At 34.9% G+C, this 15,916-nt stretch overlaps 1 protein-coding gene across 11 annotated transcripts in view; it reads right to left on the bottom strand.

The window, feature by feature from the left end:
- The window catches only part of CDH18 (cadherin 18), a 492,864-nt gene that overhangs the window by 112,290 nt on the left and 364,658 nt on the right, over nt 1-15,916 (bottom strand). For all 11 annotated transcript variants that reach the window (XM_077181943.1, XM_077181942.1, XM_054641162.2 and 8 more), the window contains one exon: nt 10,729-10,848. In XM_077181943.1, the coding sequence (XP_077038058.1) occupies nt 10,729-10,848 (120 nt within the window). The remainder of the gene's footprint in view (nt 1-10,728; nt 10,849-15,916) is intronic.

The raw sequence follows: 15,916 nt of genomic DNA, 5'->3' as shown, positions 1-15,916 counted from the left end.
TCTTCAGTCTTAGAGACCAGGGAAAGCCTATTTTTACTACTTCTGCTGCTGCTCCTGGGCTTGACATAGTTGGCAAGGGAATGAAAGCACACTTCAGAGCACATTCAGAAAAGATGGACACCACCAAGGGAAACAGACTAAATTTATTGCAAGACTTCACGTTCCCCACTTGAACAGGCACTGATGGTGGGAAGGCAGCAAAGTTGAATATTCAAGAGAAAAATATGCAAATAGAGAAGACACAACTGGCAAATGTTGAATTTCCTGGATAGATCACAAGTTTCTTGGTGTTTTCTGAAAGTAATTTCTTTTTCCCTTACTTGTCAGATATGAACTGAATTATAACAGTCCCTAAATGTCATCTTGGTGGTTATCACTGTAAAACTGGTGTAAAATTGGTTTATATACATATTGTACTTCTTTGTTCATGTATATGGCCAATAGATATGGAGGTTTTGTTAATTTTATCAAGTTTTTGTGCAGTTTTTCTTGAGAGGCATCTCAACTGCAGAGGGATTATTTTTTTCTGTTTAAGATTTCTTGAGGAGCATTTTCTTTATACACATTCTTTGGCAAATCATTGTTATCATACTAGTTTTTTGTTCTGTATGGTTTATTACAAGACAAAGTATTATCAAACACATTTATTCAAATTGTCACTGAAAATGTATGCATTGTTCTAAGAGATGAGACTGATGGGAAACCAGATGCATATATATTTATTGACCTAATGTAGATTATTCATGAATTCTGAGAGTAATTATGTTTTTAAATCACAGGATTTGTAAGAATTAAAAAATAAAATAAACTTATTAATAAAAATTATATACAAGAAAACAATATCCTCAATCAGTTATATATTTATAATTTCCTTTTCACATGTCTACCACCACTGGTCTTGTCCACTCTAATGTGAATTAGTATAAAATATCAAATATGAATAGCAAAAATGTGACCTCACTGAAGCTTATTATTAAAACAATAACATTATTAACACAATATATCTGAAAAAACCCCAACTAATAAGCCAAAAAACTAAAACAACATAAATCAGAACTTCAAGAAATTAGGTCCTTTAAAAATATATTTAACCAGTGTATCACCAACCATAAGCAGACATTTTGACATTACTAAATCAGTAGATAACAGCCCCTGCAATTGAACCTCAATGACACTTTGTCTCATTTTCACTGCCACTGCAAAGTTCCATTGACACCTTTAACTGCATTTCTGAAATTGTTATCCTCAACTATAGCAATATCTGTAACAGTTTACAAAAGGGAAAACTAAGCTGGAAAAGGGAAATGTGGATCAAGAAGGAGAGATAAGTATGAATTAGGATGCCTGTGTGAAGTTCAACTTAATACCTGGTTCTATATCTTCATTTCATCTCCCTAGCCAAAATTTCAAGGGTGTGTGTGGGGAGAATTTTTTTCAATGCCTTGGTGATTCTTTCTTCTAGAGCTACATATGTAAATAATAACCCCTTGTCTAGAAAAAGGACAGCTGTTACCTGAATTAAAGACAATAAAGTCACCGCCTTTTTTTCACAACAAAAGATTGATCTGTGAAAGCATTGTCAACATGTGGACTGGGGCAGAACCTTTTAACAATCTACTGCATTAATCTTCTCAGTCAGTGTCCTGATTCTCATCCCAGTTGAGCTAAAAATTACAGTAATGTATATTTGCTTTAGGGTGAAATTTTATTCATTCCCTTTCCCTAAAGTTAAACACATTTTATCACACATGTAATTTTCATACTTTGTTTGGATGAATAAGCTTTCTATGTTTAAAAACAGAGAACTTAAATTATTGGCTAATATCTCCTGTGTGTGAAGTTCAAAGACACAGAGCTAAACATATGTTTATAAAAATAGCTCTACTCTAGAAAAACAGACATTTTACAGGCACTTGAAATGTAATGTTTTCCTCATATCAATATCTTTAACTTTTTCTAATAGATGCAGCATGGTATTTTAGACCTATAAAATAGAGCAAACTCCTTACATCCCTCAATGCCTCTGAAAATATGTGAATGCCTGGAAGTATGAAAAGCCAAGCCTAACAAACATTAAGATTAGGAAGCTTTTCCAATGTCTAATAGAAAGTAAAAGCCAAGATTTTAAATGGCGAACAAAGAGCAATTTTATATCTAAGAGAAAGACCGTAAAAGATGTGGTAACAGAATCTATCCTACATGATTATGGATGTCTCACTGCTTTCAGTTCCGGACTTGCAGTCTGGTAACACAAATAAAAACAGTGCTTCACCTGTGTGATGATCTTGATTGGGATAGATAATTTTCTCCATAGCAGGTCATATGGTGCTGTTTTGGATTTGTGACACAAACAGTGCTGATGACACAGGGATGTTTTAGCCTTGTTAAGGAGTGCTTACAGCAACGTGGACTTTTCTGCTTCTCACACCATTCCACCATTGACAAGGCTCAGGGTGCACAAGGAGCTCAGAAGGAATACAGCTGGAAGGGCTGACCCAAGGGACATCCCATATCACATGAAATCACAATCAGCAAGAAAAATGGGGAGAAGAAGGAGAAAGAAAGGGCACTCAGAGTTGTGGCATTTGTAGTCCCTGGCCACTGTAATGTGTGGTTATGTAAAGAGCTCTGCTTTCCTGGAGAGAGCTGAACTACTGCCTGCCCATGGGAAGTGGTGAATCAACTTCTTGCTTTCCTTTGCTTGTGTACATTACTTTTACCTTCCCTATTAAAATGTCTTTATCTCAGTTACATCACTTCTTTTCTCTCTCCCATTGCATTGTGTGGGGAGAGAGTAAGAGGCTATGTGCGGCTGAGCTGTCTACTAGGCTTAGCCCAGATGAAGATATCATTATATTTTAAGTGGAAAAATATGTTTGTGTATTTACAGATGAAAGATTAAAAATATATACACATGTAAATAAAAGCATGTCTACCAACAAAACTACCAACTACCACAGTACAGTAGTCGAACTCAATCTCCAAAACACATGGTTCATCTCACAGGAGAAGAAAAACAAGGTTAGAACATCAGGCAATCTTTTTTCCCAGTTTTCTGCCTCTTATGCCTATCCTTTTAAACTATATGATGAATGCTGGGAGAGAAAGTATTGGTAGATATCAAACAAAGAAAATACAGTGCCAGAAAACTGCTCCTGATGAGTGACCGATCCATCTTGTGCCCTGCAAAGCCTGCTGCACAAAGTTTTCTGGAGGTGGATGCCAAAAATTGCATAAGGATATATAAGAGGGATGATATACCACCAAATATCAGTAATCCTAAGAGAAACTGAGCTAGACTGAACAGAACATTCTGCCTCTCCTCTTTGTACACCTTTGATTAGCAAAGGACTTTCTGCATTGTTTTCATGATAATGGAAAACAAGGTCTAAGCAACAAGGTTTTTAGTCATACCAATGCCCTCACAAAGTCTCCAACTGTACCAAAATGTTGTCCCCAGAAACCTAAAAGAAGCAGTAGATCGTTCTGCTGTCTGATGGCCTGAGTTATTCTCCAAATGACTCTTGGAAAAACAGTAAGAGTATATCAATATTTTGAACATAAAAGAAAACTGAGAATTAAGTCCATTGTTCAGAGAAGTTTTTTTTAAAGTGTCAAAACGGTAGGTGTAGAAAATCCAATATTTACTTTAAACTGAAAGCAAAAGACATTAAAATATTTACTCTTAACTGAGAGCTGACAGATGACACTCTCAAACAAGTGTTCATGACAATATTTTTAGATGATGCACATATTTCTGTTCGTTCAGGAATGGAGGAGTGCACTGTACAGTACCTGGTGGAATTAGAAAAACAAGGTAAGACTCTTTCAAATTCTGAGTTTGAATTCCTAGTGATCCTCTTGTCAGTAAAGTGCAGACATTGGAAAAGGTCTACACTAGAGTTGTAATTTCTGTTAGAACATTTCAGAAATTCCTTGAGGGAAATCAAACCTATGAAAACCTGAATATGAAATACAGTTATTAGAACTTCAAGAAAAAAACTTCAGTACCTATGCACAAAATCATGTTATTTTAATCCTACACACTTTTAGAAAAATGTATAATTCATTACAATAACTAAACTTTCAAACTGATTCTTGACTGTGACCTCCCCTTGATATGAGTAGAAACCAATCACATATAACAGAGTTTTCATCAATAGCTATAAATAAGCGTTCTGCAATGCAAGCACATGTAAAATTCAGAAATTTCATCAGAGGCATTTCTTTATCTAGCTCAAGCAGAATGTGTCATTAGAAAATTTTATGCTTGACAACCTTTGTGGTGAAGAATTTTTTCCTAATATCTAACCTAAACCTTGCCTGGTCACTTTGTGGCCTTTTTTCTTGTCCTATGACTTGTTACTTGTGAGGAGAGACAGACTTCCACCATGGTACATTCTGCCTCCTTTTGGGCAGTTGCAGAGAGCAATCAAATTTCTTTTGATTCTCCTTTTCTCCAGACAGGACAACATAATCTCCATCAACCACTCCTCACAAGAGTTGTGCTCCAGGTCCTTCACCTGCTTTATTGTCCTTTACACACATGGTGTCCAATTACAGTTTAAAAGCCCATCTGCAAAAACTGTTGTTAGATGAGGCAGAGTACCCTATAAGATGTCTACAGGAGCCTGGGAAGTGGCTGCGGTGCCTTAGGCATGGATTTTGGGCGTTGTCATAAGATATTCCTTCAGAGCAGAAGCATTGAATTTATGTAAGATAATGCTATAGCACTGTAAGGTCATTTAAAAATTATTGGAGCCTCTGAGCTGAAAGCAATGAGATTGCTAAACAAAATTCATTTTCACATTCACTTAGCAGTCCAATATGAACTAACCTGCATTTCAGCAGGGAATCACTAACTCCAGTAAACATGTTCATTAAAGAGATGTCACTAAGATATTTCAACTAAAAAAATAAGAATTCTTCACAAGAAAAATAGGGATGGTTGTTCAAGAATGTGGCAGAAATTGATTTTTTTATAGTATTTTCTTGTGCTATGATTTTCTATGTATGCAGGGACATAGGGTCATGAAATATCATTATTTCAATTAGGACAGTAGATTCTTATCTGGAATACCATGACAGGCTGTTCTACTAAAGCATAAAAAGAGTGCTCTTCTTTTTTGAACTGGAAAGTTTATTCAATTTGTCTTTATATAAATTATCTTGTCTATTATAAGGAGATGCAGTGGACCTTAATTCATTAAATTAATTATTGATATCTCACCACTAAAAGAAATTTATTTCAATAGAATAATTAATTATATTTTTAAGTATTCATGCTTATTTAGCAGTATTGAGCTTGAGAATAAGTTGATAAACAATATATTTTTCTTGTTTTTCAGAGGAGTGAACATGCAACTTTAAAATTACACTCTAATTATTATAATGCCATAAAACCTGCCATTCCCGTATGAACCTTGACCAAGACCTTTAAAAAAAATGTAAAAGAATAGTTACAGATGTGAACAAAAATCTTGAAATTCCAGGATGAGTAATTGGTGTTTATGAGGCTCATCTCTATGTTTGATAGCATCTATTCAGCCATTGACTGTGTTTATTTGCATTTGTATTGTGCTCTCAGTCAGGAACCAAACTAGATAATCAGTGAATAGGTAATTTCTTGTAGGGATCCTTGAAGCTATTGTTCATATCTTGTGAAGACAGAAAGCAGAAGGAGATTGACATCTCACACTTCATGATTACCCCAGACTAATTTGCAGTGACATTCTTTGATAAATAGAAATACATATTTCTTTACTATTTAACATCTTAAAGTAAAACAAAAAACCAGGCAAACAATCTTATACATGACTAAGATCTTTGTAATATTGTTGATGCAACAGCAGAACATTATAAATACAAATATCTGAGGTTTTTTCCATATTCAATTCAATGACAAATGAGTTATCTGTCCTGCCAATGTCTACACTTAAATTCAAAACTGCAATGAATGACGGTTTTATCCCTTATTTTATAACAGTTGCAGCAGAACTGCTGATTTGAAAAGACATCTGCCCTACACATTGCTTCACTCTGTATATGTGGTTCAGAAAGACACATGTACCTGCAAAGAGCTGGGTGGAACTAACATACTCCAAATAGGATTTACCATTTAAGCAGTCAAATTAGACTACAGGTTTCTCTTTCATTCCCAAAGCATGTAGCAATAGAAAGTGTGCTGCTATTGCTGCAACTAAAAGCACATAGTCTAACTTGAGGTTTCCTCAGAAAACAAAGGAGCTCCTGGGGCTGGGTTACCAGTCAAATGTTGGCTGCTGCTGTTTGATGAGCCACACTTCACATGAGCAAAGAACAAGCAAGGATCGATCCTAGATCAAGTTTATGGATAGAAAGACCTCATGATTTGGGAAAGGTTGAATATTGAATTTGCAGTTCGAACTCCCCAGAAAAGACTTCATGTGTATTTCGGCTTTTCAAAAGATGCTCAAAGTTTGAAGGCAGGTAGTGGAGGGGCTGCATATGTGAAAAGGTGGGAGTAGGAGAAGGGAGAACCATATTAAAACACTAAATACCTGAATAAATTATTTGCTCCCCTGTTAACTAAAAACTTTGCTTTTTATTTTTTATTTACAGAGAAGTTAATGATACTCTAAAAGTATAAGCATTTAATGTCTTCCAGGGTTCCCTAAATATTTTGATTTAAGAATAGATACAATCCTATATGTATAATCTTTGCAAATATACATAAGATCTAGACATTAACTCCTTCCCTCTCTTTTGCCATAATTATTAGAACATTCTTAGTTATAAAATTTCAGTGGAGTGCTTTTGCTGCAGATGGGGAGGAAAACAAATAGTAAACACTAGAGGCTATTGCAGGTAATTATTAATTACATAACTAGTCACTATTACACTCCACAGCTAATTACCAAAAGTAATTAATAAACACAAATACAGAGCAGTTAATAGAAAGCCATTCAATATCAAAGGATTTTGAAAGTCTTAAAAGTCTTTAGGTTATGCATGGAAAGTAGTTTTGACATTCACAGCCAAAATTACATAGTTGCAGCAAATTTCTATGCAGAGAATTCACAATTTTTTCCCCAGAGGAAAACAAAACAAAACACAGGTCTTAGAGCAAATCAACTGATAAACTAGATTGTTGGCAGCCTGATGGAGATGAGGTTGCTGCACCTTCCTATTTTTAATCCATGATTAGAAGCAATGTGAGGTCAAGCGCTGTTCCCACAAGGCACATTCACAGATGCAACACGCAACGGGTGACACGCAAATGGGATGGCTCAGCACTCAAACACAAACAGCACAAACAGCCTCATTCTTCTCCAGCTGACCAGAAGGAAGGATGATTTATGATTGGAAATATACTCACAACTCAGCATGGATAGCTCCTGTAACTTGTCATATTTGGTCTATCCAGTAACCTTTGCACTCGGCACCATCTGGACATAAAACTCTGGGGCCTTCAACTGCCCTCCAGCTCCAGGTACAGATTCCCTTTTTATCCTCGGTATAGTCCGACATCTCCACTCAGCCCAGTACACTTATTGATCCCCCACAGCCTTACACACTGAGTACATCCAGTAGCAGTGCCTGGACCCCTTGGGCCCTCACTTCCCAATGCCATCCAGCTGGCTCCTGGCTCCCTGGTCTCCCCTTGCCTCATGCACAGAGATACACAACTACAAACTGGACTACCAAACCACATACCACACAGTCACTCTAGGCTGGTTGTGGCTTCTCCAACAGCTGACTCCTGAGCTTTCTGGTCTGGACATTGGACCAAATGGATATCCATCACCCAAACCACTCATCCAGACTGCTGACCCTGTAGTAATACCATGCTGGCATAGACACCTGTGTAATTTACTTATGGTCTGCATTTTCCAGTTTCCTGACACCAGACACACACCAGACCCCTTTAACTCGTCCTGCTCCAGCTGCTAGCAATTAAATCTCCACTCACACATGCATGCGAGAGAGAGACCTTTTACTCAGGAAATGGAGCTGGAAATGGAGCATAAGAAAACACAGAACAGGCTGCTGATCCAGGGCAGGGCATGGCCAGATAATAGTGCTGAGCAAAGCCATATTGCATATGGCTGGTCCCTTTTATCCTCTTACCTCTCCATTTTCTCTTGCTTTTCTCTCCCCACTCCATCTCAATCATCCCTTTCCCTGTCTATGGTCCTTCCTCCAAATATCCAGGAGTAAGTCTGCATGATTCCCATTATCTGCAACTCATAATGTGTCCCATAGCCCTGTAAGCAGTAGCTTTCTCAATTGAAAGGGTGATCAGGGCAGTGCCTTTTGATTTGTCATGATGGGTTTCAACCCTGGCCCATAGGGCTGAGGCTGTCCTGGGTCAACCCTAGGAGGAGCTCAGGCTCCAGTCTATTTAGAGCAGGGGGTTTTACTCTCCCTGCACTGCTCCTCTGCCCCACTTTGTGTGAAGAGCCTTTTATCAGGTAAGTTGACAAAGTTCTTCTGCCACGAACACACTTTTTTCCTGCTTCAGAGTTTGTAATTTGGTGCTGTTGCCTTATTATACTTTAAATGTAGGAATTTTATAGCCTTATTCTATAAAATTTAAACTATTTAAACTATTTTAAAAATTTAAACTATTTAAACTATTAAAAAAATTTAAACTATTTAAACTATTCTAACCTAAGCTTCTAAAAATCCATATCTTTAAAGTCTTCAGATATTAAGTTGTTTAAAACCAAGTATAGGCAGTACTAAGCTAGAAGTATCAGACTTTTTAAGATGAGTATTCACACTAGAGCTTGATATCTATTTCTGATAGCTTCAAGAAACTTTACTGATCATGATGCCAGATCCTTAGGCTGCATAAAAAACATTCAGTCATGAATGTTGGGACCTTTCTCTTTGCCACTTTTGGACCTCCTTTGTTTTAAAGGAAGTTTGTGCATGTAAATGTAGATTCAGAAGACTTCCAGATAAAGTATAGTTAAGCTGGAATTGAACAATTGAGGTGTTAGGAAAAAAGTCAAAGAAATGCTAGCAAATTCAGAAGAGTGATGCTTTAAAAACTGAGTCTTAAACCCCAAAAATTCAAAGTGAAATTTTATAGTGAAAAATGATATTCATCAAGACTTTCCCATCTTTTCCAATATTCTTCTTCCCATTTCATCATGCCAAATTAAATTAACTGCTGTTCTGCAATTATAAAAAGGCAACATATAAAATCAAAAAGCTTCCTCCTGTTTTTTCACTGTCACACTATTTATCTCATTTTCACTTTTTCATAGACTATGGTTTCAGAATAATTTTCATATTCTACACAAATATCAAAAAGACTTTAACTTCATAAAGTGTTATTAAATCCCTGTCAAAGCCTAAGGCTTGAGGAGTGAAAATACACTACCATCTGTTGTTTCATTATACATACAACAATACTATTTCTTGTGTGATATAGACTTGATACAGAGAATTTCCATTATGATTCTTCACTGACTGAATAGCAGCTCCAGACTACAAGTTCTACACCATTATAAAAATAAAAAATGCAGGCTATTGCTTCAGAGTGCCTGAACAGTTTTAGAAATATGAACTAGTTATATTTCTAAGGGCAAGGAGAACGTGAGGACTGTACCATAGATTTTCTATTCCAGGCCTTTCTTACATGACCCCCCAAACTTATTGAAAATTTTAGGCTGAGACAAACCTTCCTCTGAGGATCATGGAGTTTGGTCTCCTGATCAAAGCAGCACTAACCTCAAAGCTCTCTGAGATGGCACAGATACACTTCTCTTGTAGTAAAACCAGGGTACATTTCCAGGTACCACAGAGACCAGTGTACACAAGCCAAGAAACTTAAGTACGAAAACAGTAAAATGGAAACCATTTACACTATAGTTAATTCACTCCAGCACTCTTTATTATTCCCTACAGTTAACTAGGGAAAACTACACTGTTCTGTGTGCTCTATTTTTTCCCTTCAGTATTAAAGCTTTGATATAGACAGGGAAAAACGGTAAAAAATTTAAATAAAAGTATACTCTCTTAAATTCTATTTATCAACTATTGAGGACATTAAATACACACTTAAAATGTATAACCATGTTATTATCATTATCATAATGATGCTCTTCAAAAAATCACAAACTAATAACAATTCCCATCCCCAAAAGAGATTTTTCCTCTCTTTAAATACAACAGTTTGGATACGTTATACATGACTTACACTTTGTGGGAAAGAAAAAAAAAAGGGTGATGCATAGAGTTTAAGCATAAATATTTCAGTTCATTCTACTTCTCAAGTCATAGAATGAATTTTCAGTTAAATGGCAGTCCTGAGGTTTTATAAAAAACACAAATTGTAACAATTTATATTGGCACATGTGTTGAAACATACATCCAATAATCCTCCCAAGCCTATCCTACAGACAAAACAAAGCATTGAAAATTATGTGTTAGGCATACTTGAGTCACTTCCTAAACAGAGGCTTGAAAAGATGAAAGAGTGCTATTGCAGTTTGGCTGAATGGTTCACATCATGACATGATGCAGAATTAATTCTGTACACAGCAGGCTCATTTTAGTACTCAGCAAAACATAGCAACTTATAAATTTCATAGTGCTAAAGTAAGAAGCAGCCTACAAAAACACTGAGAAAAAAAGTCCACATATCACCATTGTGTACATTGCATTTCACCTACCAGACTTAATTAACTGCAACATAATAGCTAAATCATTTCAACAGAAATATAAAATACCCACCTGTTTTGGGGTCAACAGAGAAATATGGCTGTCCCTGAAGAATACTGTACACTACTCTGGCACTGTTTCCATATGTGGGGTCATCTGCATCTGTGGCTGTCACCTGTAGAACAGATGTACCTGTATATATAGGAAAATAAACATTAACTTGCAATAAATAAAATTTTACAACAAATATTTTCAAATACATTTTAAAAAGCTCTAAAATCCTCACATTCTAAAAAATGAGAGATTAATATCATGCTATCATAATATAATTTTTAAGGAAAAATAGTTACACTAATTTGAAAAATAATTGTCTTTATATGTGTATGTGTAAATTGTTTACACACATACAAACTTAAACAGAAATTACAGAGATGTAAATATAAATAGTAAGTACATAGCATGCATATTTAAATATGTTCTGTACACATAGATCCCAAACTTGGATATTGACTTCTAAAAAACACAGATTAATGGACTTCAGGATTATCTTTATCCACAATACAAATAACATTGAAGTATGAAAAGTAACTTGTATAAATGCTCCCAAATGAATAAAAGTTGCTAAATGAATATAAAAATCTAGCTATTGGAAGGCATCAAAGATCTGAAAATGAAATAACTTCTAGAACCTATTTGGGGATGCAAATTAGAAAGATGAGTTCAAAAGACAATTATTTTTTATGCTAGTAATAAAAACCACTAGAAGAATAAAATCACAGTTTCTAGCATATCACTAGGTGGGATAAGTTAAGAGTAACCCTTTTGAGAAAATGAAATGCATAAATACTGCACAGATAGAATGGAGACAAGTGATTTTTTTCATTTTAGTGTACTTTTCAAGGCATGTAATGATGAATCTTTGCTATCACTGCCAAACACTTCCCATAAGAAATCAGTGAGTGTAAGATTGTGAGTTAATAAAAGCTCAGACTTCATTCTATTTGTTTATCTTTATGCAGACACAGCTTTATACAGGCTCCTTGGTCCAGCATTAAAATACTGTAATAATAACAGAACAGGCTGCTCTCACATAACTCTGCATCTGAAAGCAGATTCTCATCTAAATTAACCACTGAGGTATCACATAAACTCTAAGGTGTTCAATTTCATATTTAGTGGAGAGGAGAAGTGTGTTTCTGAATTGAAACCCTTGATCTCCTTCATTTGTTGCACTTTCATTTTCCTTATAGAACTGTTTCAGAGCATGCTACCTAGATTTCTTCAGATGCAACTAAACCAGGAGATGTGCTTCAGCAGCATATCTGATTTATTCTGACTGCTAAAAGGCACATAATCTCAGAGACCAGGCAAGAGCTAATTTAAAACAAGATTTCACAAATATATGTGGCATGGACATCAGTTTCTCTGTTCCAGTTGTTCAGCCTCTTAGATCAATTTCCATTGCACAGAAACATTTGTTAATGTGCACACCCTCAGTATGCTCTTTACTTAGAAGGATGTAAAGTCATGGAGTCTCACTTCCGGTGCAGCAAACTAACCATGCAAACCTTCACAGATTTGGTTTCTACCCTCTTTGAGAAACTCTTAATTCACTTTTACCATGTTAAAAGTGAATACCAAGAGCTGCTGTTTGTATCTCTACTGCAGACCTAGTAAAACTGTATGTATATGCTCTGCATACTTAAATACAGTGTCTTCTAGTCTCTGAAAAGCCCAAGTGTATACAGTCTCACAGATTAATGTATCAAAAAAACCAAGTATAAGGATCCTTGGATGACTTTGAAGTGGAATATTGTAAGAAAATCAAGCTGGAGTTAGTTGTATGTTCACAATTATCCAGATGTTAATGTTACAGGTAACTAAACTACTGTGTTTGTGTTCATGTGGAAAGGTAAACAAATTTGAATGAAAGTTCATGTATTTTTTCTTAAAATGTTCTAGAAATCAGTTCAGGCCTATTTATTTGCTATCTAAACACAGAAGAAGAGGTCACTTCTAGGAACAGATATTTCCCCCTGCTAGTCCATTACATTGGAATGCTGTAATGATATATTTCTGTAGCCCAGTTTGCAAATAATTTCTAGCTTGAGAGGAACTTCTATGGTTCAACCTTGTGGAATCACTGAAGATTAATAGGTTATGGGTGCAGAACGATTTTATTTTGCAGTCGTGTAAAACAAAAGCATATCCATTCAACTTGAATAGTCAATCACCTACCAAAGTTTACTATCCAGAATGCTGGGCAACTTCTGCACCTTTTTGTCTATAGTTTTTCCTTTTCCAGGAAAACAGTTACCAACAGTGTGAGTTTCCATTAGCGATTTCCCCAGAATTCTAGGAAATCAAGATAGGTCTTGAACTTGATAAAAGTATTTTGGCTATTTCAGAAGAAAAAAAATCAGAAATCTTGTGTTTTCATAATTCTCTCCTTCTTTGAAGACTTTCTTCTCTCTCCTTATTTTAAAAGAATCTTAGTGCTTGTATAACTCATTGATGTGAGAGAAAAGAAACAAAACAAGTGAAAGGCAGCATCTCACATAAGCAGCCGACTGGTCTTTTTAGCATGAATGGAATGCCATTGTATCCAAAAATTTGCCACGGTGATTTTTTACTACAGCTGTATTTCTCTCCCATGAAACACCTGATAATAGCAATTTAGTATCAAATAGTGGCAAAGTGTTCTCTTTCTACCTAAAATAACCATTAGAATCTCAAATTTGAACTCAACCCCCCAGTCTATCTCTCAAACTCTCATATCACAATTCTGGATACATTTGTATCATTTAGATGCAGCATAATTTTTTGTTGTCGAGCTAAGTGTCATTAAGGATTTAGATAGAGAATTATACAGTAGTGCTCTCTTGCTATTTTAAATGTTAAAAAGTAAAAAAAAAAAAAAAAAAAAAAAAGTTATCAGCTACAAATGATAAGGATCTAATTTCTCTGGACGCCACAGGAGAGATATGAACATCAGACCCATACCTTCTATTCTTCCTTTACTAACTTACTGAAAAAGTTCCTGTCAAGAAAGTTTGGCTATGAAAGAATTTTGTCACTCCAGTTAGGAAATAAAAATGGCATTATTCCCCCAACTGGAGTCTGCTTATTCAGAGTACAACTAGCATTTCATATGCTCTCCAGCTACATTTCAGAGCTTACATTTTGAGCATTCTGTTTTCTTAGTTAATGCTTTATAAAGAGCTGTAAAAGATGTCTGTATGCTTTGAACATCACTTTGTATGTTTTGTCATTTTTTTTTCCTAGTATTAAAAAAAAAAAAAATTATTCAATTGGGGAACAAAATTGTATTTTATTTCAAAATATCTCCATTTGGTTTTTCTCTTTTTTTTTTTAATATATATAATTTGCAAGAAAAAATTTGTGAAGCTATATCTCAAAGAAAAGCTGAAAGAGAATATTGCAATTGCTCTCTCTGAAGACAAATTTTTAATTTTTATTGAGGCAGTTCCATAAAATACATCTGTTGAGAATGTAAATATTCATGCATTACTTTTCATAGTTGTCTATACTATTGAATCTCAAATGGATCAATATTTAACAAAAAAATTAAAAGAAATTATAAAAAGATGAATTTTAATAAATGCAGGGATAGTCTGCCTAACTAAATGAATTCTTAGTAATGTCTCAAAACACTAACAAGTCAACAAAACGTGATTTATTTTCGTAATACAGGAAGTCAAATAGGCACTTCTAATAAAAATCATATTTATGAACAACATTGTCTTCCAGATTATCTGAAATTATGACTACACCACATTGGAATACTCTCAAAAGAAGTTTGGAAATGTCTACTGTGCCTATTAATTTCTTAAGCAGAATTTATTTGGAATACTCTTCTTATCAGAGAATCACAGAATTGTTAGGGTTGGAAGGGTCATGAGGAAGTCATCTAGTCTCACTTCTAAACTATCTCAGCACTAAAAATTTTGCATGGAGATTTTCACTCATTTTGCAGCTGACAATTAGCACATCTGCAAGTCTTTTACTGACTGAAAAATATTCCTATTTTCTTTTAATTTACATAAAGATGACTTTCATAAACCTTAAAGCAGACTACAGGGATCTCAGTGTAACTGAGTTTTTCATACTATAGAAGAAATAATTTCAGATATAAATTTTGGTTCTTGAGCCAAATTTTACGGAAAAGATTCATTGAAGGAAAGGAATAGACATTTTCTTTCATCTCTCCCAGAATTGCACATAAAGCACAAATAGTATGTTTATTTTGTGTCACAGTGAAAACTGTGGTCTAATGTTTGCCAAAAAAATTAACAAAACTTTTCTCTACTCACTTGTCCATGACTTGAAAAAGAAAAGCCATAAAGGTCCTACAGCTTTTACAACTAGATTCAGTTCAATTTGTGGGGAAAATACCAGCTAGGATCCTGAGGAGACAAACAAGAACCTGCTGCTGAAACTAAGCAAAATAATGGAGATCAAAAATAATGCCACTTAGCGTGAGAACTGTTGCAGAGAGACAGTCTCTTTAAATGATAATATAAAAATCAGAAGAAATATTCAGAGTGAGACCTCCTTAGAAATTCACAGAATAACATCAACAAGTTCAGTTATGTATAGACTCCACAGCTAAATGTCAAAAAGTATGCTAATTATAGAAAGAATAAAAGTGACAGAGGTATCTCCATCATTTGACACAAAGACTGTATCCTGTGGAAGTAGTAATAGAATTAGTCTTCCTGAAATTGCAGACAATAAAAATGCTTTAAGAGAGGAGAAAAAAGAAAATTGATATAATAAATCCGCAATGAAAATATATTGTATACCTAGAACAGAATGCCTGTATGCTAGGATATGAAAATTCAGGTTTATTCACACAACACAAAAGCCTTGTGGAATAGATATTTTAATGATTTGCCTCAGGTACAACCAGTAAAGTATTTTATTTACAAAACATTGTAGTGGTTTTGCTTTGCTAATTTAAAATTTTATTAATTTTGAGGTTTCCTGGTTAATGTACTAATGAGTGTGGAGGTTTTCAGCATCAACATCAAAATCTTTTATGCAAAACAGAAGCATCAATTTTCTATTTTACTAGTAAAACTTCATTGGTTTACCATAATCCACTCTGTTTTACACCATAAAATACCATCCCAGATAATTAAAATCATTCTTTGGAAAACAGTACCATGTATGATGTAGTTGAATAGTAATACTAAATTCTGATTACTGCAGAATTAAGACTTACATTTATGGAAAA

Source organism: Agelaius phoeniceus, chromosome 1, assembly GCF_051311805.1.
Source record: "Agelaius phoeniceus isolate bAgePho1 chromosome 1, bAgePho1.hap1, whole genome shotgun sequence".
NCBI classification, from domain to species: Eukaryota; Metazoa; Chordata; class Aves; order Passeriformes; family Icteridae; genus Agelaius; species Agelaius phoeniceus.
The sequence above is the reverse complement of the archived record's forward strand: the minus strand, read 5'-3'. Positions and strand labels throughout refer to the sequence as shown.